The sequence below is a fragment of the Thamnophis elegans genome, chromosome 4 (genome assembly GCF_009769535.1).
Source record: "Thamnophis elegans isolate rThaEle1 chromosome 4, rThaEle1.pri, whole genome shotgun sequence".
Lineage (NCBI taxonomy): Eukaryota > Metazoa > Chordata > Lepidosauria > Squamata > Colubridae > Thamnophis > Thamnophis elegans.
In genome coordinates this window covers 65,923,992-65,948,074 of record NC_045544.1, presented here as the reverse complement: position 1 = coordinate 65,948,074, position 24,083 = coordinate 65,923,992, and the positions used below count along the sequence as shown (strand labels likewise).

Here is a 24,083-nt window from a genome sequence, read left to right as displayed (position 1 = left end):
AAACTTTGTGCGACCAATGGCCATCTTGCATTTGCATGTGAACCTTCTTTTGAGCGACTGGAGAGTGCATGCACTTGTTCCTCGCACAAATGGACCTCCTCTCCCCCCCGCCCCCCCAGGGCTACAAGCCAGAAAGGCTGAGGATTGCTGCTCTAGAGAAACTATGTGGAAAAAAGTATAATTTGAAATTAAAATTATATAAGTGGTGAACTTAAGTGAACTCTCCTGCAGGCCACCAAACTGTAAAGGTTGGGCACCGCTGACTTAAATGACAAAACTTCACTATGGTAAAATTTTAATAACTCACCTGATCAGCAAACTGGGTCATGTAGCGTTGTAATCTGCTTTGGTTATCAGTCTGTTCACATAGTTGTACCAAAATATCAAAGTCACAATATTTTTCTGCAAGAGCAGCAGCTTGCTGGTATTGTTTGAGAACAACTGTGCAAAAATCAACAAAAACACAAAACACAACAGATCATACATTAGTGATTGCCCTGTAATCACTAATGTATGATCTGTAAATAATAGTAAATAATACAGTATTAATTGTCAAATTTAAAAAAAAAACATTGTTTTCCCAATACAGTTTATGCATGAAGCATCTATCAGATATTTTCACATTACACTCCCTTGAAGTAGACAAATGATATCTTTTCTTTCTATAGTAAATTCTGGCTTTTATCTTTCTATACTTATTCTGGGAGGTGTATAAGCAAAGCAACAATTAATACATTGTAACCATCAAAACACTGAACCTGAATCAAAATAAAACACGGTATCATTATAATATTGTATCCATATACAACAAATTGAGAGTAAGCAAAGTGGATAATTAATAAATATTCAACAATTATTAGAAATAGTGTCCATGAGATGATACAGAAACAAGCACTCTCATGCCATTTTATTATATGTACAAATTTAAAGAAAGAATTCAATTCACTTTTTCTGAAATTCCATGAACTCCGTGGTGCATTCCTTTGTTCAAAGGAAGCTTTAATACAAGCAAGGGTACTGTAAAAGCACAAACTGCAGAACTGGAATTTGTCAAAGTAACAAGTAATCAAAGTGAATAAAGAACTGTTCTTAACTCCCTTCTATCCATTTGTGAAGCTATAACCCAAGTCCTGAGAGCTGCATATACTTTCCAAAAAATCTTGGTGGCATCCACAAAGTCCTTCCAAAGGTGACTACCAAATTGTTAGTTTTAATATGAGAGAAAGGGACAATTATTAAATATGCAGAGAATAATCCCATTAAGTAAAAACTTTCCCAAGTGAAGTTTGACTGCTGCTAAGTACGTATCTATGTCCCTCTAGACTCCTGGCAACACTATCTAAGTGGTTTGCATTAATCATACTCCAGAACAGTTCTTCAACTTGCCAGCCCGCCCTGAACTGAGGGATTTCCCTGATCTCCCATTTAAAGGATAAGCGGATCTTAAAGGGCCGCAGAGCTTTTTGAGATAGGCCAAAATCAAATACACGCTGCCATCTGCTGGGCTTCATAAAGCTACATCTAATTAAATTTAAATCAAATCAAATGCAGTTTTTGCCTACTTTGCCTAAAGCGGTTCCTGATATATCACTGTAAGTGATCATTTATCTGAAAAAAGTTATGTTCCTCTGTCCTAACTAAAAAAATTAGCATCTGATAATTCTGACTGAAAGCAAAATTACATTAGATAGTAATTCTTAGACATTCCCCCACAATCTCTCTCTCTCTCTTTTTTAAAGAAAAGGCAACTTCAACTTTAGAATAAAAATATAATAACTGAAAATAGAGTAACAGCTTGGGAGAATTTGCTTTAGTTTCATACACCAGATCTATATATGGTACTATAAACCTAAATATAGTCTGCTCTTCTTATATCTCTGTCTTTTATGCCTTATCTTTTTATTTCTTACTACATAAAACGGCAAACTATTATTAGGAATTTAAACATCAGCTTGTACAAAAACAGCAGCACTTACGTAATGGTAGCAATAATTCTGTTCTTTTCTGTTCATATTCTACCAGCAGACTGTTATAACGTTCCTGATGTTCAGGCCGGTCCACAGATTTAAGCTGAGAAACATAGCCATCCAGAAAGCAATCCAGCAGTGCCACCAGCTGTTCTGTCACGGTGCTCCGAAGCTTACTATTAGCTTGTGGATAAACCTTCTTCAGAATGATTTCGTGTTGCTGCACTATTGTTGTTCGCACACCAAGAGATGCTTGAGAAGACCATAAAAACATTTTGATGGCATTTCTGCAGGTTGAAACTTTACCACTAATATAGTACATAGATAAGTTACAAGTAAAAAGGAAATGCATATGTGAATGAATTCATTGTTTGTAAAGAAAAGCAGTATTTTTCAGAAGAACAGACAGACAGACTTTCCAGGAAGAAGAATGGACATAAAACAACCAGAAAAAACTGTACTCATAAAAGAAAAATTTCTAGAGCTCAAAGTATCCACTTATGCTCCCATACTCATTCAAACATTGTTTGTTTATTTAGATTTTTATCCCGCTTTTATTATTTTATAAGTAACGCAAAGAGTAAACATAATACTCCTTCCTCTTCTTAAAAAGGTAAAGGTTCCCTCACACATATGGGCTTGTCATTCCCGACTCTAGGGGCCGATGGTCACTCCGTTTCAAAGCCAAAGAACCAGTGCTGTCCGAAGACGTCTCCGTGGTCATGTGGCCGGCATGACTAAACGCCAAAGATGCACAGAATGCTGTTACCTTCCCACCAAAAGTGGTTCCTATTTTTATTACTTGCATTTTTACATGCTTTCAAACTGCTAGGTTGGCAGAAGCAGGGACAAGTAATGGGAGCTCACTCCATTATGTGGCGTTAGGGATTTGAACTGCCAAACTGCTGATCTTTCTGAGAAGCTCAGCGTCTTAGCCACTGAGCCACCCGTTCCTCTTCTTATTTTCCCTGTAACAACTATCCTGTTAGTTGGGTTGGGATGAGAGAGAGAGTGACTGGCTTAAGGTTACGCAACTGGCTCTCATGCTTAAGGAAAGACTAGAATTCACAATCTTCTGGTTTCTATCCTGACCACTAGATCAAATTGGTTCTTTTAGGTTTCTTCCCTTAGGTTTCTTGTACAAATAATTCAATTTGCTATCAACATCATAGTATATTTTCCCACCAAATAAGTGCTAAGATTAGGGTATGTGAATAACTGCATTATTCCCAAGTCATGAATCAGTATGCTGCTAAGTAAATTAATACGTCAACTTTAAACTTCAGGAGGTAGAATTAAGAAATGAAAGCAATTCACATTTTTGCAAACTCTTAGTTTAGCCACCAGCATCCGAAATACAGCACTTTCTAACAGATTAAGTACAGAAAATGGAAGGAATTGTTTAAAGTTTAATAAAATACCAGTTATTTGAAAGACTGTTATAACTAAGACCATAATATAAATTAATAGCAAAACATCACAAATTCCATTTTAATATTTCTCACCTGTCCAAGGTACATATTCAGGTTCAACTTTAGTGGGATCTCTTATTTTATATAAAGGAATTTTAGATTGGCGATCTTGGATAGCAGCTTTTAGCATATCCTTCACAAAAAACCCAAAGAAAATAAATCTTGTTAAAATCAATTTTATGGAATATGCTAGGTTTTTAATATAAATATAATTCTTATTATGAACTCACAGTCATTTTATAAGGATTATAGACCATTGGCAGATAAAAAGGAAGTATGCATATGCAAAAATGAATGCCTCTAAACAAAAGCCAAGTAATTTTTAATATCATAATTGAGTCAATTTTTTTAAAAAAATGAGAAAGAAAAGTGTCTTATGGTTTCATATACTGCTTTCATTTTCAGCAACAGTGCATTTCTGGGTAAAATAAACTTGCGGACACCAGGATGCTACCAGTAGAGTACTCCATTCCACTATCCTGTACACTCCATAAATGTGCTCCATAGGAGTAGGGAGTGCTTTAGAACTGATGTACAGAAATACAGATAGTGGCGGGGGGGGGGGGAATGTTAAGTCGAACTGATAGATAGAAATCTGTTTACGTAACATTAATCAACTTTGTAAGTTTCTGTCATGATTATTAACATAGAATATCATACCTTTATAATATTGTTTACTTCAACAACTGTTTCACCCCATTCCTCAGACTGAACCGATGTATCCTTCAAGACTTGTTTTTCCTTTTCCAGTAAGCATTCAAAAATAGTGTCTACTTGAGAAACCTGAAAAACAAAAGAATATCACGCTGGTACTCCATTTATTGAAGACATTGGGCTTGTGTTTTGTTTTGTTTTAAATAACAAGGGGAGGAAGTCTTGCAGATACAACATACTTTATTTCTCCATTTAATTTTCATTATCAAGGCATGATTGCTTTCTATTAACTTTTTGCCTTTGTTCCAAGCTAGGATGATATTAGGCTCCTCATATATTTGAAGTTTATTCATGCATAATGTGTTTCTAGATAGCAAATAATTCTTACCTCTCTGAAAAAAACATCAGCAGGTGTTAGACCTGAGGGAATGTCATATTCTCTTTTGTTCAAAGCAATCTGTATTGCACAAGTCACGAGATCTGGCAATTTGTAATGATAGTTCTTGAGAGCAATAGCTGCTGCTAATTTTTCTGCATGTTCACAAAGTAGTAATCGAGCTGCCATTGGCATGCCTCTTACTTGAACACAATCCAGTCGTCCAAAGAGATCAACCTTAGAAAGAGATAATTGTAAATAAAAATAATATATGCCACACTGTTATCCATATTTTAATCTGATAGCATTAGGAACTTACTTGGCGAAGAAAATCAATGTACATAGAATGTGCTTGTGACTTATTATCCAGCTGGTGAAGAATGATGATGGATGAGTTGGTAAAATTTGCTGCATCTGAACAAAGACACGATTAAGAAAATTTAAATATTTACTTGTTTCAAATAAACTTTGAAAATGTAATTTTACTTTTCAATTAACTTTAATATTTGATGCTAACTTTTTTTTCAAAAACTATTCATCCCGTTGGATTTTTGCATACTTTTGCCAGTATTATATCCAAACCACATCCCCCCGCACTTGAATCAGGCTCAGCTGTAATTTCATATCAAGATCAATAAGGATGTCAGGAAGTCGGAAAAAAAACCTGTCATCTTGAATATACTGTATACATGTTCAAACTATGTTGGATCATATAACTATTTTCTTGAATAGAGGAATTCATAGCATGGACATTTTCTGAATTTAGCTCTATTTTAGATGTCTTTGCCTATTTTCTCCCATCATCTATTATTTCTGAAAAATGCATGTTTGGTTTGGATATGTATGCAACTGAACAAGTACAGTTTTGACATGGAACAAACTGTCGGGTTTCAGAAATTTCATTAGACTCACTGGATCAGTCAATGCTTGGCAGAAAATAAACTAGGTACATTTGGGTGGTTTAAAAGATACAAAAATATGGATAGGGTGAGTAAGCAACCCATATACTGTATGTGCCATCATCTTTTTTCCTCACTAGCTCGCAGCATGGCATGTCTATAGGCTTGCCCACTCCCAATTTTCCTAACACCTTCCTTACTTCCCTAACCACCAGCATTCACCCATAACATGTCCTGCCAGCAATCTTTCCCTCTCTTTCCCCTAGAAGGCTTGTCCCTGTACCTTCCCAATGCCCTTCCCTCCATCCCTCCCTCTTGGACAGGTACAAGAGAATGTTGGTCATTTTTCAGAATGCACTCTAAATTCAGTTCAGGCAAAGAAAATCAACAAGATTAACTATACCTTTGGATTTGTATTTAAATACACCAAGATGATATCATTGAGAGAACAATGTTGTAGAAGAATTCCTTGGAATATTCTGCAATGCACAGGAATTCCAAAAGCAAAAATAAAAGAGGCTATCTAAAATTCTACTACTCAGTATTCTCTGCTATAGATTCAAAAAGGGAAAAAGAAAGAAACCTTCCACAGGTTGTGACTGTATGTATATAACTGACATACAAGAAAAACATTTCTTTTTCTTGCCAATACCTCTTGTTTTTTGCGTGTAAGTTTCCACTCTGGTCCCCAACATAAAGAAAAACTCCTTAATCCCCTGATGCATACAGATAACACTAGGCTATGGATAGGCTGTTCAGGAATATGCTGCTTAGTTTAAGTGGGATGCAGGGCAAGCCTATTGAATTTTTCCTGTTGCCTGAAGTAAATTCCAAAATGTGGCCAATACTCTCCAACACCAATCCCAAAGGGAGGAGAAACAAGGGACCGAAAAGATATGAGGTGGGAGAAATGAAGACTAGCCAATGAAATATGCCAAGGTGGGACATCAATAATGGCAGCTGAAGAAAGGGGAGGAGGAAAGAAAGGAAAAATGCAAGGATGGATCAGAAAGTGGGCAGGCTGGTGAGATATCCTGCAATGGAACACTGGAGTAGCTGAAGTGTTAAAGAAACTGGGGAAATTGGGGATAGCTGGGCTGCCATCGTAGGACATACTGCATGGAGAAGGGACTTACTAGTTGTGTGCTCCCTCCCTCCCCGGTATTAATTTCCATAGCTGTTCCAGTCTCCTTTTCATCCTAAACCACTTCTGCCTGCAACATCCCTATTCTAGTTCATGCAGTGACTAAAATATTTAGCATGTGTGCTTTAATTCAGGCACAGACTATCAGCAAACAGCTGTTCCATGCATATCCACTATAACATTGCAATGCATCCTGTGAAGGGCTACCCTTGAAATATACTTAATCCAATATAAACAAACGCATGTGTTGTTCTGCTTTTTAAATGCAAGAATCCATACCTTCAGGTACTGATTCAGCCCACCGTGGATCAGATGTAGGATAATCATCTATTAATTCTTCACTGACTTGTGTTACGGCTCTATCAAGATCAGCATCGGGACCGAAATCTGCTTGCTGGGGGAAAAGGTCAGCAATTGTGGCATTTGCACCCTGCACATCCTTCCTGCAATGAATAAAAGGCACTGTAAGCCAATCATTATAATGAGATATTAACTAGGATAACTTAATTGTGATAGTATTCTTTTCTAGTTGCGCTTCCCGTTTTATATACTGCATTAATGAAAAGTTATGGGATATTTTGAAGCCCTTAGTTGAGATTGTTGGTAATGTCACTTCAAGGATTACTATATTTGCTGCACAAGGAAACATTTTTGCACAAGTGGAAAAATTCCAGGTGATGTGATATTCCTTATTTTATTCATTAAGTTCAGAATGGGTGCCCATTTCTATTAGAATATGTCTTTGTTTAGTTTGAGATGGGTAGAAGGCTGAATGGGAAAATTGATGACTACAATGAAAGCAAGGGGCTGCCTGCAAAAATGTAAATGTTAAAATAGGGTCAATTACTCTTTTCTCTACTCTGCAAGTTGAAGCCCATGGGAATTGGAATAGCTATAAACTTCTCAGCAGTTTAATCCTGTGGAACAGTGGTGGATTTCAATTTATTTTAATACCAGTTCGCTCATCAAAGCCATTAAAAAGCAAACGTTAGAATATTTTGGGCAGGTGATGCAACACCCAGAAAAATACAGCATCCTTCACTTAATCCTCCAGGAAAGATTGAAGGCAAACTACGTCCAGGCAGAAGAACAACATCATGGCTTCAAAACCTAAGGAACTGGTTTGGAGAAAACTCAGCAGCACTTTTTATGCGGCTGTTGACCGCTGTTTGAATAGGATTGCCAAAATGATCGCCAACATCGGATGACGGATATGGCACAAGAAGAAGACTGGTTCGCACATGTGTGCTCACATGCTCGCATGATGCTTCTGCACATGTGCAGAAGCATCTGGGCAGGTGGATGAAGCCTCCCACTGCCGCCACTACCGGTTTGCCCGATCCAGGGAGAATCAACAGAAACCCACCTCTGCTTTGGGACCTATAAGAGCCGAGGTGGCACAGTGGTTAAGGTGCAATACTGCAGGCCACTTCAGCTGACTGTTATCTGCAGTTCAGCGGTTCTAATCTCACTGGCTCAAGGTTGACTCAGCCTTCCATCCTTCCAAGGTGGGTGAAATGAGGACCCAGACTGTGGGGGCAATATGCTGACTCTGTAAACCGCTTAGAGAGGGCTGAAAGCCCTATGAAGCGGTATATAAGTCTAACTGCTATTGCTATTGCTATAAATATATGGAATAACATTAAATTATTCTATAAAATAAAGTTCTAAAATGTCATCTTCAATACTCAGACATATCTTGTTTATATGAGGCTAAGTTTGGGCTAGGAGTGAAGAATGTGATAATTGACTCATGGAGCTGCCAATAAAAACCTAGCAATGCAGAATACCTCCCAGAATATTCAAGAGAGAAAAGAAATTGAAGACATAATTTGGATGGTGTGGGTAGGAGGAGGAATCTGAAGGATGCTCAGAGTCCTATCTAAGGAAAATCTCTACCTGTGAAAAAGGCAGATTAAGAATATATATAGCATGAAAGGCAAATATTGACAGATTACAAATATGTTGTAATGTTAAGTGAACCTAGTTACCATCCATTTTAAGTAATTCAATAAAGCTCATTAGTTTCTTTGAATGTTAGAAAAGTGATTGTGTCATCCTATTCTGTACTTTACCCAGTTAGCCATGTTAATTCAAAGACATGAAGAAAAGGGTTTGTTGGTGGCAGCAAGATTAAGAAATTCTATATAATGTAGGCTATATCTCAAAAATGGGATTTTGCCTTTATTACTTTATATGCAATACATTAAAGTTTTGAGAATGCAACCAATCTATGTACTACTAAAACTCTTGTGTCTGTAACCTTTAACTGAGTGAAACAACGTATCACAGAGCAACAATTTTTCAATCAAGGTACTTCAGATGAGCTAATTTACAGAATGCATTCAAAATCCAGGAGTCATGGTGCCATGGAATTGAAATTTGACAAATTAGTAGTCATTTTAGTGCTACCATCCAGAGGTTCAGTAAACCAGCCCCACTCTAGCCTTCTAGAGATTGGGTAGACTGGCCCCTCCTTCGGCTGATGGAGATCAGTTAAATCGATCCTATCCCAGCCCTCCAGAAACTGGGTAGACTGTTCCCACTATGGGCTGCTGGAGACTGGTCAGCTGTGATGAAGCTTGCAGGAAGTCAGAAGTTGCTCTTGCTCCCACTGATATTTGGCCTTGGTCATTCTCTATTTAGGTAAGGAAATATTTTAAAACAATGACCCAATGGGTCACGGGTTTTCTAGTTAGAACATAAATTTTTATGAGTGAATTCACCACTCATAAACAATACATTTCCTGATTTAACTTTTTATGTGTTCAGAAAACTCAATAAAGGTCTATATTAAAATTCTCCTTACACCACTGATGATTTATTTAATATAGTATTTATTTAGTACCTGCAAAACTGCAAAAAAGAAGATTTTAGCATTTTAGTTTTATCTTCTTGAGCTACAATATCCATTCTAGAAGAGCTGTCAAAACCAATGCTCTAGAAGAGAAAAGTAGGAAAAAAAAGCATTGTTCAACTACAACAAAACCCACAATAAAAATAATTATGTCTGGCAAAAGACTCTAAGGGAATTAAATGCCAGGCAATACTTTCCCCTCTTTCCCATCTTCTTTTTCAAGGTTCCAATTGATTATTACCTCATCATTGGGCTCAGCTACAGAGCAGGCTAAAGAATCCTCAATGTCTTCAGGAAGTAAAGAAGTGGTTTCTTTGGAACATATAGTTACAAGTCCGCTTTTTTGAACAAAAAAAATGGGAAGTTGAGCAGAATAACCTGCTCCTAAAATTTTATCACCTAAAATACACAAAAAAAGAAAAAAGGATAGACATCAACATCATCATTTTGACCAAGGTTCAATATGTTTTGGATGGCAATTCATTCTATTTGAATTAAAGTAGAAAGTAGTATTTGAAAGAGCAGGGACTCTGCGTTTGAGTGTTCCTTGATTTCCAATTGTCACTGGATTTTCAAGCAATAATTATGACAAGGAACAAGTCTCCAGAATTATGGTTAACGTGTGAGCTACAACCTTTGATAAACTAATCAGAGTTTATTCATGCCTTATCTGTTTCCCAAATTGATGCTGTAATGTAAAGGTAGCCCTTACATAACAACCATTTGAAGTTATGACTGAACAAATGGCAGTTATGAGTAGTCCTTGAAGGCAGGGCTGGTGAAATGTGAAGATCTCAATTGATGACCATAACGAGACTACCACAACTGCCATCGCTAATTGGTGCAGCCAGGTCATGTTTCACCTAATGACTGCTTCCCTCAGCAATGGAAATTCTGCTCCCAATTAGGGACTACTTGAACTGCAGATATGGCTGCCTTTGAAAAATGCCTGCAAGTTGCAATTGGTGCAAAACGCAGCATCTAAACTGCTAACTGGTGCAAATACAAGAAGCACATGATGTCTGTACTGAAAAACCTTGGTAGCCAATTGCTACTCATATTTTAAGGTTCTGGCATTAACTTTTAAAGGCCAAAATGGCTTAAGAGTGACTGAAGAACTGTTTCTTTGACTATAATCCCTAAAACATCAACATTTGCAGAGGAAAGTTTCTAAAGATGCCCCACACAAGACAAAGCTTCTCTTGCTTGTTTCTAGCTTGGAAGCAATAAATGGCTGTCTCCCTCTCTATTGTTTTTGACTTTGATTCATGGAAGCTACATATAGTGATACTTAGGAAAAGAAAAACCTACATAAGAATCAATCAGCAATGCAACAAGTTTTATTTTTAAATTTCATAATTACCCCAAAACTTAATCACTAGTCAATGATAAGGGGAACAAGAATCTTTGCTGCGGTTCTAGAGAAAGACTGAACCAATTTCATTAGTTTGTGTTAAACAGTTTACATTTATTAAGATTCTCACCGTGGGCACTGAAAATAATCTTCTCCTGTGGCAAAGAGGTTCTTCCTGTTCCAGTTGAACAAGCAAACACCTCATTTTCAGTATAAAGACAGGCAAAATGGCTGGAAAAATCTGGGACTATTAAATGACACATTGGTTCTTCAGGCTGAAAAATACAGCATTAAATATTACAAGAAATACCTATATTTAGAAATGAAGCATTATTAAGAGCAGTAATACTATCTTCTAGGTAGGCCTGGCATACATACAAAATTATAACAATATTAATAAAGTTGATGCCTTGAAAGAAATCATTTATAAATTACATTCCTATAGTTTTTCATAATGATACACCATTCTTGTGTTCTTTACATTCTTGTATTCTACAATTTTATTGATACACACATATACTTTTTGTATAGAATACAGCAGTGGTTCTCAACCTTCCCAATGCCACGACCCTTTAATACAGTTCCTCATGTTGTGGTGACCCCACAACCATAAAATTGGTGTCTTGGTTCCTTAGACCATCGAAAATATGTGTTTTCCGATGGTCTTAGGCGATCCCCGTGAAAGGGTCGTTCGACCCCCCAAAGGGGTCCTGATGCACAGGTTGAGAACCACTGGAATAGAGACTGATAAATCCTTTTCTAGATCACATGTAATTCAATCTGATACATGAATTATTTTATATTATATACCAGTATATATATATATATAACCAGGATTCTCAATTTCCAAAATTGAACTATCCAGAATTTAATTTCCAAAGACTTGTAGCATCAGTTTCTTTTTCTACAGTAAATTAAATTATTTACTGGTTCTATTTTTTAAAATCTTTAATTATGCTATTTTAAAACTTCAGGTATTACTGAAGTAGCATTACAAGACAAAAGGCAACTAGACAGGAAGTACAAGAGCATGTTTCTATGGCTATAGTTCAATCAAACAGTTTTTTTCACCCTCACAACCAATCACTTGAAATGATATTCTATAAGCATGTTTAAAATCAGAAGCATCAAAAAAGCATTTAAACATAAGGCCAATTACCTGAAAAGGTGGGTTATATTGAGTGACCTCTACAATCACGTTATCAGATGTGGGATAACCATTATCTTCTACAGTTATCAAAGTATAGTAAACAAGGCAGGGAGTGTCACCAAGATGCCAGGCTGCAGCCAAAATAACTAGTCCATCACTACTCATTGGAAAAGACAATTATCATAATTACAAATTGTTGTTCAGAAATGTCAGATAATGAAACAACAATTTTTCAAATATATATTAAGCTTTTTGCTTGGCTTAAAAAAACATTATCTTAACTTAATGTAACCAACTTACTGTATTTAAACTTGTATTTTATTTATTTACATGTGATAGAATCTGCTTCTCGGCTTTGCTGATAGTTATTTTATGAAACTCTGATACCAAATTTTATTTTATTTTATTTTATGTTACCGTATGTATTTTGTTTTTTTAAATTATATCTCATTGTAAGCTTCCTAGAATCACATATGAGATGGGTGCCTATATAAATAAAGTATTTATTTTATTTAGATTTTTATTTTATCCTGATTTTATTACTTTATAAGTAGGCCAAGGCAGTGAGCGTACATAATATTTCTTTCTCCTCTTATTTTCCTCATAACAACCCTGGGAGGTAGATGGTCTGAGAGAATGACTGGCCCCAAATCCCCCAACAGCTTAAATAAATTTAAATAAATAAATATCACATGAAGGATTTTTTTCACTCTTGCTTAACCAATTAAAATAGCATTTATTCCTTTATGCTTTAATTATTATTTTTATTAAATTATATTTTCTTGATTGTGTGAATAAGGAGATAATATTTTAATTAGAACAGTGTTTGAATTAGTAATACTACTAGAAATATGAATCTGTAATATACCTCACTTTCTAAATAGGAACTTACCAATTTTGCTGCAAATCCAAATATTGCACATTAATATCTTCTTTAATGTCTCCATAATTGCTTTCTGATCCCTGTACAAATAACATATTGTTAAAAATGCCAGAAATAAGTAAACTATGTATTATTATGTTACACATACTACTTCTTACCCATATTGATTCCATGATATTTTCTTTAAGTACTCTGTTTATATCCCAGCTGAGAACTTGACGTTCTGCATTGTCGTCTATTTCCCATTTATAAAGATTTGAGTTGGTCACAGCATAAAATCTTGAATCATCTTCATCCCAAAGAACACTAGAAAGCTGAGTTACATATAAATTAGGGACAAAATATCTGTGTTTAATATATTGCAGTTCTCTGTTGGAACTTCAAGTTAAGAAAACAGAAAAGCTTAAACTCCCCACCCACAAAAAACACAAATATAGTACAGAAACGATAAAATTCAAAAATAGCACAAATATGACAGTATTGCAAAGTTATTTTATCAATCTTATAATATATTCTAGAGAGCAATTAAAATTTTATTAAAATACAGCTCAAATGCTGGGAAAATACGTTATCAGAAGTACTCTCTGTAGAAGAAATCTTCAAGTATATGTGATTCTATTAGATTAAATAGAGCTCACCTCAAATCCAAAGTTTAATTCATGACACTCATATACATTAATAACATCAGCATATTGATGGATGCTTTTAAAGCTAGAATTTAAATAAAACTGGTAGTATAAAACTACTGAACTTATAGACTGATTCAAAAACACCAGCAAATGATCTTTCAGATCCTGATAGTTGCCCACTTTCCAATAATTCATAGAAGAGGGTATAACAGACAGTTGAAGGCAGAGGTGGGCTGTTACTGGTAGTCCTTGAGTTACAACAAAAATTGAACCTGGAATTTTAGTAAGTCATTGCCATCATTAAGGAAGGCGCCCAAATGATTGCCTTGCTCAATGACTGCAATCTGAATCGCCAAACTTTCTGGAGCAGTAATAGTTATCATTTGAAAAACTAAGTTCACAACTTAGCTTCTGAATTTCAAAATCCAATGATACTGTGACATCACCAGAATTAATAGGAGTGGGTTGTTTTTTTTTTACCCTTTTTCTGATTCTACCCTTAGCCCCTGGGCTTTATAAATTGGAATTAGGAGTAGGAGATCTTTTAGAAAAAAAACTGTTATGTGCATTCAGGGGGTGGAAGAAGGGATGAAGAGTGTTCATGGTAGATTGGCTTCCCAAGATTTCCCATTATCTATCTACCTTTAAACAACCTCACAAAACCTGAATTGGTCCAAAAAAACAACCTTTGGGAATAGAAACCAAACATTTTAGCACATTGTTTTTTTCTCACCCTAAATTTTGAATAAAAAATACTAATATTAGGCCATTTTGTTGCTGCATTTCAGTTGGGGATCTTGAGATCTTAAGGAACTAAATACAAATTTAGTTGGGGAGCCAAAAGTTCTCTACCAACCGTTCTAAGGAATCCGTCTGCACTTTGTCCTGTTGTAAATCATTCTTTTGTGTGACAGAAATTGGAAAATAAAAATTCAGTATCAAAATACCTTAAAATATTTTTAAGACTTACTTCTTCATCGTTACTAGGTGACAGAATCCCAAGCAGTGAAGAAACTTTTCTACCTATTCCAGAAAACATGCCTTGTCCTTCAGCTAAGCCATGTTGGTAAATCTTGCCATTGCTATCAGGTGTAAGTCGTATAAATTGACTCCTTGCCGAGGATAAAATAAAGCTTCCACCCTAAAAGAAAATTTAGTTCAGCCTTTTGGAAAAATTGTATTGATATTTTATTTTTAAAAACAGACTAGCTAATTAACTCCAAAATTATAATTCTATTTTATTTTATACATAAACAGTGAAAAAATAGATTTCAGAACTTTTATTAAGTTGTCACAAAGCATCTTTAATGTACCTTTACAGCTGTAAGAAAATTATAAAGAGCACCGCCAAAATCCATATTCATCTCAGTATAGGAACTTTCATGCACAAGGCTGGGCCAGTAACGTATTGTTCCTTCACGAGTGGCAGCCATTACCACAAGGGACTTGTAAATATAAAAAAATATGTATACATATTAATTCTATTAATTATTTAGTGTTCACATCAGTCTAGATTCTCAAGATCTAAGTCTGTTGCAGTATAATGTAAGAAAAATAAGTTTCTAGTCTACTGAGAATTATAAATTTGTCAGATATAAATTTATATCTGTGTTGCAGTGTCTCCTAACAAAGATTTTACAATATATTATCCTTCATTGAGTCTAAATGGTTTTTTAAATGTAGAAATACATATTTTAGGTATATTACAAACTACAATAACTTTACAGAGATAATAAACCAAATAGGTTTTCCTCTATGAAAAAAGTCAACGAAAATGAGCAAAACTAAGTGATTTTAGTAATTAGCTACAATGTCCCCTGCCTTCCTAGGAGAGGAGATACAAAAATAGATTTTTAAAAAAATTAGTGATTTAAGCAGCCAAAATAGAATATTTTTAAAATTTTTATTAAATATTATTATAGAATAGAAAGACAAATTTAAAGAAAAAAGGAAAGTGGAATGATTATTAAAGCAGAGGATTAGTATGGATTGAAGTCTTTCTTAATTTAATCCTAATATCTCATTTACATCTCAGAATAAAAATGTTTTAATACTCACACTAGGACCGTGATGGCGAACCTATGGCATACGTGCGCGAAGTGGCATGTGGAGCCATGTCGCGTGGCACATACGGCAGCACTCTTTTCTCTTTTGGGTTTCTGGAGTGCATGTGCATGTGATGATCAGCTGGCCTTTGTGCATGCAGCAGTGCCAGATACTGGAAGAGCTGGTCTTCCGTTTTCCAGCGTGAGCATGCATGCTGGCCAGCTGATTGGCGCATGCGCATCAGAAACTGGAAGACTTGCCGGAAGTTCATTTTCCAGCACATGCATGCCCCCTGGGCAGCTCCTATTTCTGGTCGCGGCCCAGACAAGCACAAAGTGCTCCCTTTTCGGCACTTGGTGCCAAAAGGTTCGCCATCACTGCCCTAGGAGAGAGTTTTAGAGCATTACAAATAACATTACAGAATGACTATTTTAATTCTCCAAAATAATACTCGGAATCACTCTCACATTGTTTATTTATATATTGTAATATAGCATATACAAGAAATAATAAATAAATTTAATTCATTTCTATAGCTGGATAGTGAATACTTCTACAGCAATTAAAAGTTCACCTAAGTAATTTCAGCACTTATAATTAGCAAATTGTGTTGTTTATATTAAACACAGAAATTCCTCAGCCTTTTATTTAAAAATGTGTGGTATAATTACTACACGGTAAGTACTAGTATAATTGGCATAAGCCAAATGTATAATAATACATTCTCCAAAATATATTTAACTGTTCCTAACCTGTAAAGAAGATGCTTCACCAGGAACATTAAGACAGCTTACTGCTACCAGATGTGCAGTCCAAATATAGTCACTTGCTGGCAACTGAAGTTCTTTGCATATAGAACACTGTAACACAAAAAGTATGCATATATACTCTTTAATTTAGTATTCTGTATATTCTATTCTATAAGATAATTAGAACTGCAGAAAAAACAATTACTACCAACCTGCCTTCCATTGAGAACCTGTATACTACATGAGTCAAAAAGAGGGCTGTGAAAATATTTACAGACCCCTCACATCATGGACATAAATTGTTTCAACTCTTACCCTCAAAACGACGCTATAGAGCACTGCACACCAGAGCAATTAGACACAAGAACATTTTCTTTTATGAACGCATCACTCTGCTAAACAAATAATTCCTTTGACACTGTCAAACAATTAACTAAGTCTGCATTACTATTACTATTAATCTTCTCATCGTTCCTATCACCCATCTCCTCCCACTTAAGACTGTATGACTGTAACTGTTGCTTGTATCCTTACGATTTATATTGATTGTTTCCTAGTATAATTTGATTGCTTATTTGTATCATATGAGTATCATTAAGTGTTGTACCTTATAATTCGTGACAAATCTATCTTTTCTTTTATGTACACTGAGAGCATATACACCAAAGACAAATTCCTTGTATGTCCAATCACACTTGGTCCATAAAGAATTCTATTCTATTCTATTAGTCAGCTATAATGTTTCTTGCATTGAATAAAAGAAATTTTGGATTTCTATGATCAACCCCCAGGTTCCACCCCCCCCTAAAAAGCTGACAAATATATTTAAATATATTTGTATTCTAAATTGAGCTCAGGGTTTAATTAAGTGTCAAAGAATTGCAGCATGAAAACTTAAAATTTTAAATAATGTGAACTATGTGCAACACCCCCCCCCCCAACATTATTGGATAGAAAATAATTTGAAATATTATCTGCCTAGCACTACAAATAAATCTATAAATATATAAATGGCAAATGAGAACTTTCTTGCATGAAAGTTTTTTATTACAAAATAATTCTCAGTAGATTCTAACAACTAAATATGGATCTTTCTTCTTTCACTTTTTAAAGACTTTTAAAAAAATATTTCAATTAAAAAAATTACAAGCAGAATATTTTTTTCTCAACTCACTGATGCTGATTGCATGCTTATTTGGAAACCTACTATCGTAGACTCACAAAGACTTTTTTCAACCAAGACTAGTTAAAGTTATGTAATTATTTTTATTTTATTATGCAATACAAGTTAATAAAAATTTATTGAGACTACATCAAATAGCAACTTATAGGAAGAGCGATTCACTTTTATGATCAGATATCCAATATAAAATTATTATTTGCAGAATGATGTAATTTGCTTTCATTCAATTTCATCCCCAAATATGACACATCCTCAAAGTTTTCATTTTGCCTCATTCTAGCAGGGAAAAACAGAACATCGAAGAACAAAGTGAGCCACTTTCCTCATTATATAAAGTCTAAATGTTACAGAAAGTGCACAGTATAGATGTATTCCAAGTTTACATAAATAAGAATCAAGAAAAATGCTGCTGATTTGAGCAATTCATTTGCCTACATTTTTATTTTGAACATATACATCATTATAACTAAGCCTGTTTCAATACATTTCAACTTTACCTTAGCAATTGATGATTGACCAATCTTCCAAATAATTAGTCTATCTTTATGGACTAGCCAAGCCCATCCACTTTCATCTAGAAGCATACTCAAATCGTCCTCAGCTATAATAAATAATAGATTCCAAAATAAATTATGTATAAATAAGATAAAATAAAGGCTTGCCTTACTCTCTGAGGATGGCCCAAATCCCTAAGTAGATTCACAGAGAAAAAAGAATTTCATTAAACACCCAAGGCTTGTACATTTTTGACAATGAGTTATATTAAGAGCAGGGAAAAAATGACAAAAAGTAACAATGTCATAAAACTGATTTGCTTGTGTGGTCAACTTCACAAAATAATTTGATTCTATTTTATACAGGTACACTTCAGGGTATGACCACTTATTCTGTGACTGTTCAATATTACAATGGCAGTAAATGAGTGGGACTTACAACCAGTCCACAAAGTTGCAGCAATTGGTTACAGGGTCACGGTTTGGTTGCTCGGATGCCAGGGTCATGATTAGAACACTGGGGCTGCCAGAATGGCCATCGGTATGTGATTGAAACTCCAGTCCCAATTGCTGTTGTAAGCAATTCCAACTACATCACTTAGCGATGGAAATTGCAATTGCTATTATAACCTTTGGAGTGTCTATAACTGCTGAACCTTCTCAGTTGCTAAAAAATAATTAAGCACAGCTGAAAGAAGATACTTTCAAGTACATAATTATTTGAGCGTCAGATAGAAATAATGAGTTATGGCTTCCAAGCCAAGTATTTTTGCTTCGAGAAGAAATACAAACCACTCAGGAGTTTGAATCATTTTGATTTTATAAGTCCTTAAACAGCAACATTGCTGTCTTGCTAATTTGCAGATACTAGCAAAAATAATGCTAGTTAATGTGCTATATTCTATTTTTTCCATTACATAATTATCATTTATTTGTATGAACAAATTTTAAAAAAACTTACCATCAGCCATTCTCAAAGCCTCTACAACTTTTACCGGCAAAGGGGAACCAAACTTTTTTACATCATAATTGATAGTTTCACTTCCCGTTGGATGATGTACAACCTTTGTAGGTGTACACCTAAGCAGAAAAAAATAATGATTTAATGAAATTAATGACATTGATTTAATTTTTGTTACTTGTAGTCATCACTGCATGAATTCTTTAGCTATCCAACCATTGAAGTCAAAATAAATTGTATACAGGTGGTCCTTGACTTATCACCATTATTCACTGGCTGTTCAAAATTACAATGGCATTAAATGGAATTTTGTTGAACATCATGGCTGCTGCAGGATTCCCATGGTTACGTGATCAAAATTGGCGTGCTTGGCATTCTTCAGAAGCTGAATTCCCCAAACCTTGTTTGAGTTGGGAGAATGAAGCACTTGTGAGAACATTCCATTCTCCAAGGCTCATGTCTTAGAAGACAATGTGAGGCGGCATTTCTCAGTGGTAACAGCAAGGCTAGGACTGAAGTTGAAGCCTGTGAACAATGGCAATTGGATGAGACTGTTGAAGCCTCTACTTCAAACCCAGCCTTGGTACTGTCTACAATTGTTGCACTGTGGGGCTAGGCTGGGGCAGAGGCTGAAGCTTTACACTAACTCATGTGCAGCTTGTGCTGAACCCTCCAAGGCTCCTCACCTCCCTGAGGCAGCACCCATGCACTCCTACCAATGGCTCCGTCCACTTAACAACCTGCAATATCACTTACAACTGCAACCACAAGTGCTGGGATTGCAGTCACTGGACAAACCAGTCGTGGTGTTTCACTTAACAACCATTCTGCTCAACAACTAAGATTCTAGTCCCCGTTATGGTCATGTTGAGGGCTACCTTTAGAATGTGCTTTTATCAAATCATACAAAGACATTTGCTTTTAATATTTTATTTTATTTCTATTAATTTCCCTTCACCTTTCTTATAATTAACAAAAACATTTCTGTTAGGTGCTTTTTCAAAAGGTAATTGGAGTTTTCCCCCCATTGTTTTTCCTTTTAGTCTATTCCCATTCCCAAACTGTTGATATGTGGTAAACATTGAAATATTTTTAATCAAGCTGAGAAGAAAGATCAGGCATTAGCTTTTCAACACATTTATTGCATTCAGACACTGACATACAATAAACTAAAAATAAAATCATAGATATACTCAATATTGAAAAAAATCTGAAAGAAGGGTCAGCCAGACCAAAAGTATTCTGAAAAAAGTATTTTAGTTTTAGCACATAAAAATAGTGGTCTTTACACTGAATATTATATTTAATGATATTAAAAGGATTATTTAATCATTGTATAAGCTTGAAAAGCAAAACTTGACAGTTATGTTTCACTATGCACTAGAAATGCAAATATGATAATTGTTCACCTGATGAAAACTGATCAACAGAATATCTTTAACTCTTATCCCCTTTTTTAATCTTAATAAACCTTAAGATTTATTACAGTGTTTTCGATACAAGAAATAAAAGATACATTTTTATTGACTCTTTGAAAAGGAGCATCCAACACTGGAGAAATAAAAATGCGACTAATTTTTATTTTATTTAAGTGGCAGCTTAAAAGAGCCCCATTCAATTCGTGAATGACAGATTGCAATCTACAAGAGAAAGTCCTTTCCTCTGAAAGCACACCGCATTTGAAGGAACCAAACATAATTTTCAGGGGAGCGAAGTTCCTTAAAAAAGCTTTCGTGTTCCTGCCTCAACTGAGGCGACTCCCGAAATTGTGACCCCCCCCCCGCGCAACATTTATTTGCTCTTAGCTATTAAAATGGCTCTTGTGCCCTGAAAACAAATAACACCCCATCTTCCTCTCCAGACGCCCTTTGCACATCTTCGAACCAATCGCGTGGAAGGAAAGTCCGGTTAGGCTCCACCCACCGATGGGCGGGGCAGAGTACTTACCGCGCAGAGAGGGAACCGAGGTGTCTCCTCGTTGCCGGCGAGAAGAAGGCTGGGGAAGAGACTGACGGGGTCACCAGCATTTGGCTCTTCTTACCTCCGGGGCGGAGGCTTCTTCGGCCCGAGCCACCGCCGCCGCCTGGGGTGTGAGGCGAGGTGGGAGTGGAAAGAAACATCGCTTCGACGCGAAAAATCGAGGAGCCGTTATAAAAATATATATATATCCCAAGCTTTTCTGTCACTGTCTCTTCTTGTAAAGCAAACCCGGCGCATCTAAATGACGTCTTATTTCCTCCAAGCACGGATTGGCTGAAGATTTCCCCGCCCTCTTGGCTTGGTCCAATTGATCCGGAAAAGCGGGAAGTTCTCTCTGGGTGTGGGTATATTTGTCCATGTGTGTATATGTATACATATATGCATGTATGCATCCATGGTGTACGTATGTATGCATGTTTATATGTATGTAATGCATATTGTGGGCAGGACGGCAGTGTAATGAACAGGAAAAGTAGCGGGATACAATGAGAGGCGGTATTGGACGATGCAGCATTTTAAAGCATATTTCAAACGGGACTCTGGCAGAAGTTTCCAGGTGCCGCGCTCTGCCTCGCTATGTACATGTTATGCATCCAAATTAGACTCTGTTGTTTCCCTGTATCATACAATATGAGTACATATGCATAATTTGTATTTATTTTGTCATGTTTATGTAGTGTATATTGGAGGTGGTGATCCTTTGAGAGCTGTATGTAATTTCATTTTAATGTATGGATTAAAATATATGCATTAAATGTATGATTAGTGTCCATTCAAAGTGACAATAAAGTTATTCTAAGTCATTCTAAGTAAGTCCTTGATGTTATGATAATGTATCTATCCGTGTTTTCTCACTTGATTGGACCCATGAATGACTGAGAAGCTGAAGATGAACTTCTCAATATGTATTCTTTTATTTAATTCTTTTCCAAAGTCAAGCAGAGAGTTGTCTGGGAAAGCCAAATGTGTGTTGCTGATGCTGAGGATAATGGCATAAGTCTTCGGCTGGATCCTTATTGCTTCATTTCCTAGCCACTCCCAGTTTTGATTGTCAGATAAGGCAAAAGTTCAAAGAGATATTGGATATTTTAGCAGCAGTATGCAGGCTCTTACGTCAAAATGATGAAAGGTGTCATGATATTTCTGATGTAAATGCCACCCCTTAAGTATCTGCATGCAAGTATCATGACGTAAGTTTGAAAATGTGTCATGAATAGTTTGTTATTTGCCCTTCAGGTGCCCAAAACTTTGATTCCTGCTTTTAAATAAATAGCAATAGCACTTAGACTTATATACCACAGTGCTATCTACGTGATTTACAGAGCCAGTATATTGCCCCCAACAATCTCGGTCCTCATTTAAGCAACCTCAGAAGGATGGAAGGTTGAGCCAACCTTGAGCCGGTGAGACTCGAACTGCCAAATTGTTGGCAGCTGGCAGTCTGCATTCTGACCACTGTGCCACCATAGCCCTATATCCGTGATAGTAAACCTGTGGCACGTGTGCTGGAAGTGGCACACAGACACATCTCTCCACGCATGTGAGCCATCACCTGTTGTTCTTCTGGGTTCTGGCCAGCTGGTCTTCACATGTATGGGAGTACCAGAAACTGGAAGAGCACCCGCCCGGTGCGCATGCGCTCGCCGGGAAGATGATCTTCCAGTTTCCGGCATGCATCAGACAGCTGGTGGTCTTGCACACGTGTGCCAGAAACAGGAAGACCAGGTGGCCAGTGATCATCTTCCCGGTGTGTGCATGTGCACCGGGTAGTTGCTCTTCCGGTTTCTGGCACACATGCATGCCTCCCCCCCCCCTTGTTTTGACACCCAGTGCCAAAAAGGTTCGTCAACACTGCTCTATATGCTGGAATAAGTAATAAGTACAGGTAGTCTTTGGTTAACAGTAGCAATAGGGACCAGAATTTTTGTTGTGGGATGCTGCTAGTTGGAAATTTAGGCTGGTTGCCAAGCACCTGGATCACATTCACATGACTAGGAATGCTATGCTGGTGAGAAGGACAACCAGTTGCAATTACTATTTATTCAACGATGTCACAAGTTCAGCAAGTGGTAGCTAACAGAACAACTGAAATCTTGACCATGACTTGGGAACAAGATGAAGGCAAAGTTATTGGTTTGACTTGTATCCCACTATGATTGACTCTTGGCAGCTAGCAAAGAATACTACGAGAGTCAAACCATTCACATAAAACAACTACATAAATGACAACAAAATTAAAAGAAAATTGTAATAATGTAAAATGTGCAATATATAAAATTAAGGAAACACTGTCTGGAATAGTTCACTTTTTAGTCCTGAAGCACTATAAGGAGGGGGTGAGTCTGAGCTCAAAAATGGTTATTTTCTGAATAGAATAAAGTTATGGGAATATGATAGGTAAGGATGTTTCCATAATATGGAGGTGTCTGTGGAGATGGCAAGAACTGCATCATGCTGCAAGCTCTACCTCTTTTCAATGGGTTGTGTGTCCATGTATAAAGAGGGTAGAGCTTATGGTTTGATACTTCTAATTTTGCAGATAGCATGTTTGCGCTGTGTGTAAATGCACATCAGTAAACTGATTTGTTAAACCAAAAATTATAGTTTTAAAATGCGTGGGTTGAGATTATGAGTCAAATATTTTTTTAAAAAAAATTGGATATCTTTTCAACATTTCCATAATTATGTTATAGCCTACAATGGGGGTTTTCAACCATGACACAAACTTCTAATTGTTGAATATAACATTTAGTTGAAGAGTGCTCTGAAACCTGTTGACTGCCTTATTAATTTGGCCGGAAGATAATTGCTCTGTAAATTATTTTTTAATAGACCAAATAACCCCACTACATCAGAAATGAGCACTGTAATTCACATACAGGTTTTCTTTTAGCTATGTCCATATGCTCCACAGAATTGGGAAATGATAAACAGTAAGATATTATAACCAAGTGTGTAGTACAAATCCAGCTGGTATGGCTAGTTTGGCTGAGGGTGGAATGGCAGTCTAATAAACTGAGTGAATACAACAATTGGAATGTTTTGTATCTGTATCCTAAAACCTCAATTTTCTTGACCATCATTCAACAGTCTTTGGATGCAAAGGACAAAAACTGAATTTCAATCCCAAACATTGGACAATCCCCATCATTTCTAAAACACTGGATAATCAATATAATTCATATCATCTATATCAATTTATGACATTTGTATAATAAGATGATATAACTTGATGGGTAGCATGATAAAAATGTCAATTACATCAATGGAGAAATTGTATTTAAT

General features: G+C 36.1%; 1 protein-coding gene across 2 annotated transcripts in view; it reads right to left on the bottom strand.

Moving 5' to 3' along the window:
• Window positions 1-21,494, bottom strand: part of NUP133 (nucleoporin 133) — a 33,247-nt gene extending 11,753 nt beyond the window's left edge. Inside the window, exons 1-19 of one of the 2 annotated variants that reach the window (XM_032215953.1) lie at window positions 20,766-21,494; window positions 18,819-18,937; window positions 17,861-17,964; window positions 16,184-16,291; window positions 14,699-14,830; window positions 14,356-14,526; window positions 12,915-13,070; window positions 12,766-12,836; window positions 11,883-12,030; window positions 10,854-10,998; window positions 9,611-9,768; window positions 9,361-9,452; window positions 6,792-6,955; window positions 4,789-4,883; window positions 4,482-4,706; window positions 4,100-4,222; window positions 3,473-3,572; window positions 1,977-2,219; window positions 308-441 (exon numbers count right to left, since the gene is read on the bottom strand). In XM_032215953.1, the coding sequence (XP_032071844.1) occupies window positions 308-441; window positions 1,977-2,219; window positions 3,473-3,572; window positions 4,100-4,222; window positions 4,482-4,706; window positions 4,789-4,883; window positions 6,792-6,955; window positions 9,361-9,452; window positions 9,611-9,768; window positions 10,854-10,998; window positions 11,883-12,030; window positions 12,766-12,836; window positions 12,915-13,070; window positions 14,356-14,526; window positions 14,699-14,830; window positions 16,184-16,291; window positions 17,861-17,964; window positions 18,819-18,937; window positions 20,766-21,190 (2,913 nt within the window). In that variant the 5' untranslated portion in view covers window positions 21,191-21,494. Of the gene's footprint in view, window positions 1-307; window positions 442-1,976; window positions 2,220-3,472; window positions 3,573-4,099; window positions 4,223-4,481; window positions 4,707-4,788; window positions 4,884-6,791; window positions 6,956-9,360; window positions 9,453-9,610; window positions 9,769-10,853; window positions 10,999-11,882; window positions 12,031-12,765; window positions 12,837-12,914; window positions 13,071-14,355; window positions 14,527-14,698; window positions 14,831-16,183; window positions 16,292-17,860; window positions 17,965-18,818; window positions 18,938-20,765 lie in introns of those variants that run through there. The other variant, XM_032215954.1, reaches the window with a different exon arrangement.
• Window positions 21,495-24,083: the final 2,589 nt, after the last annotated feature.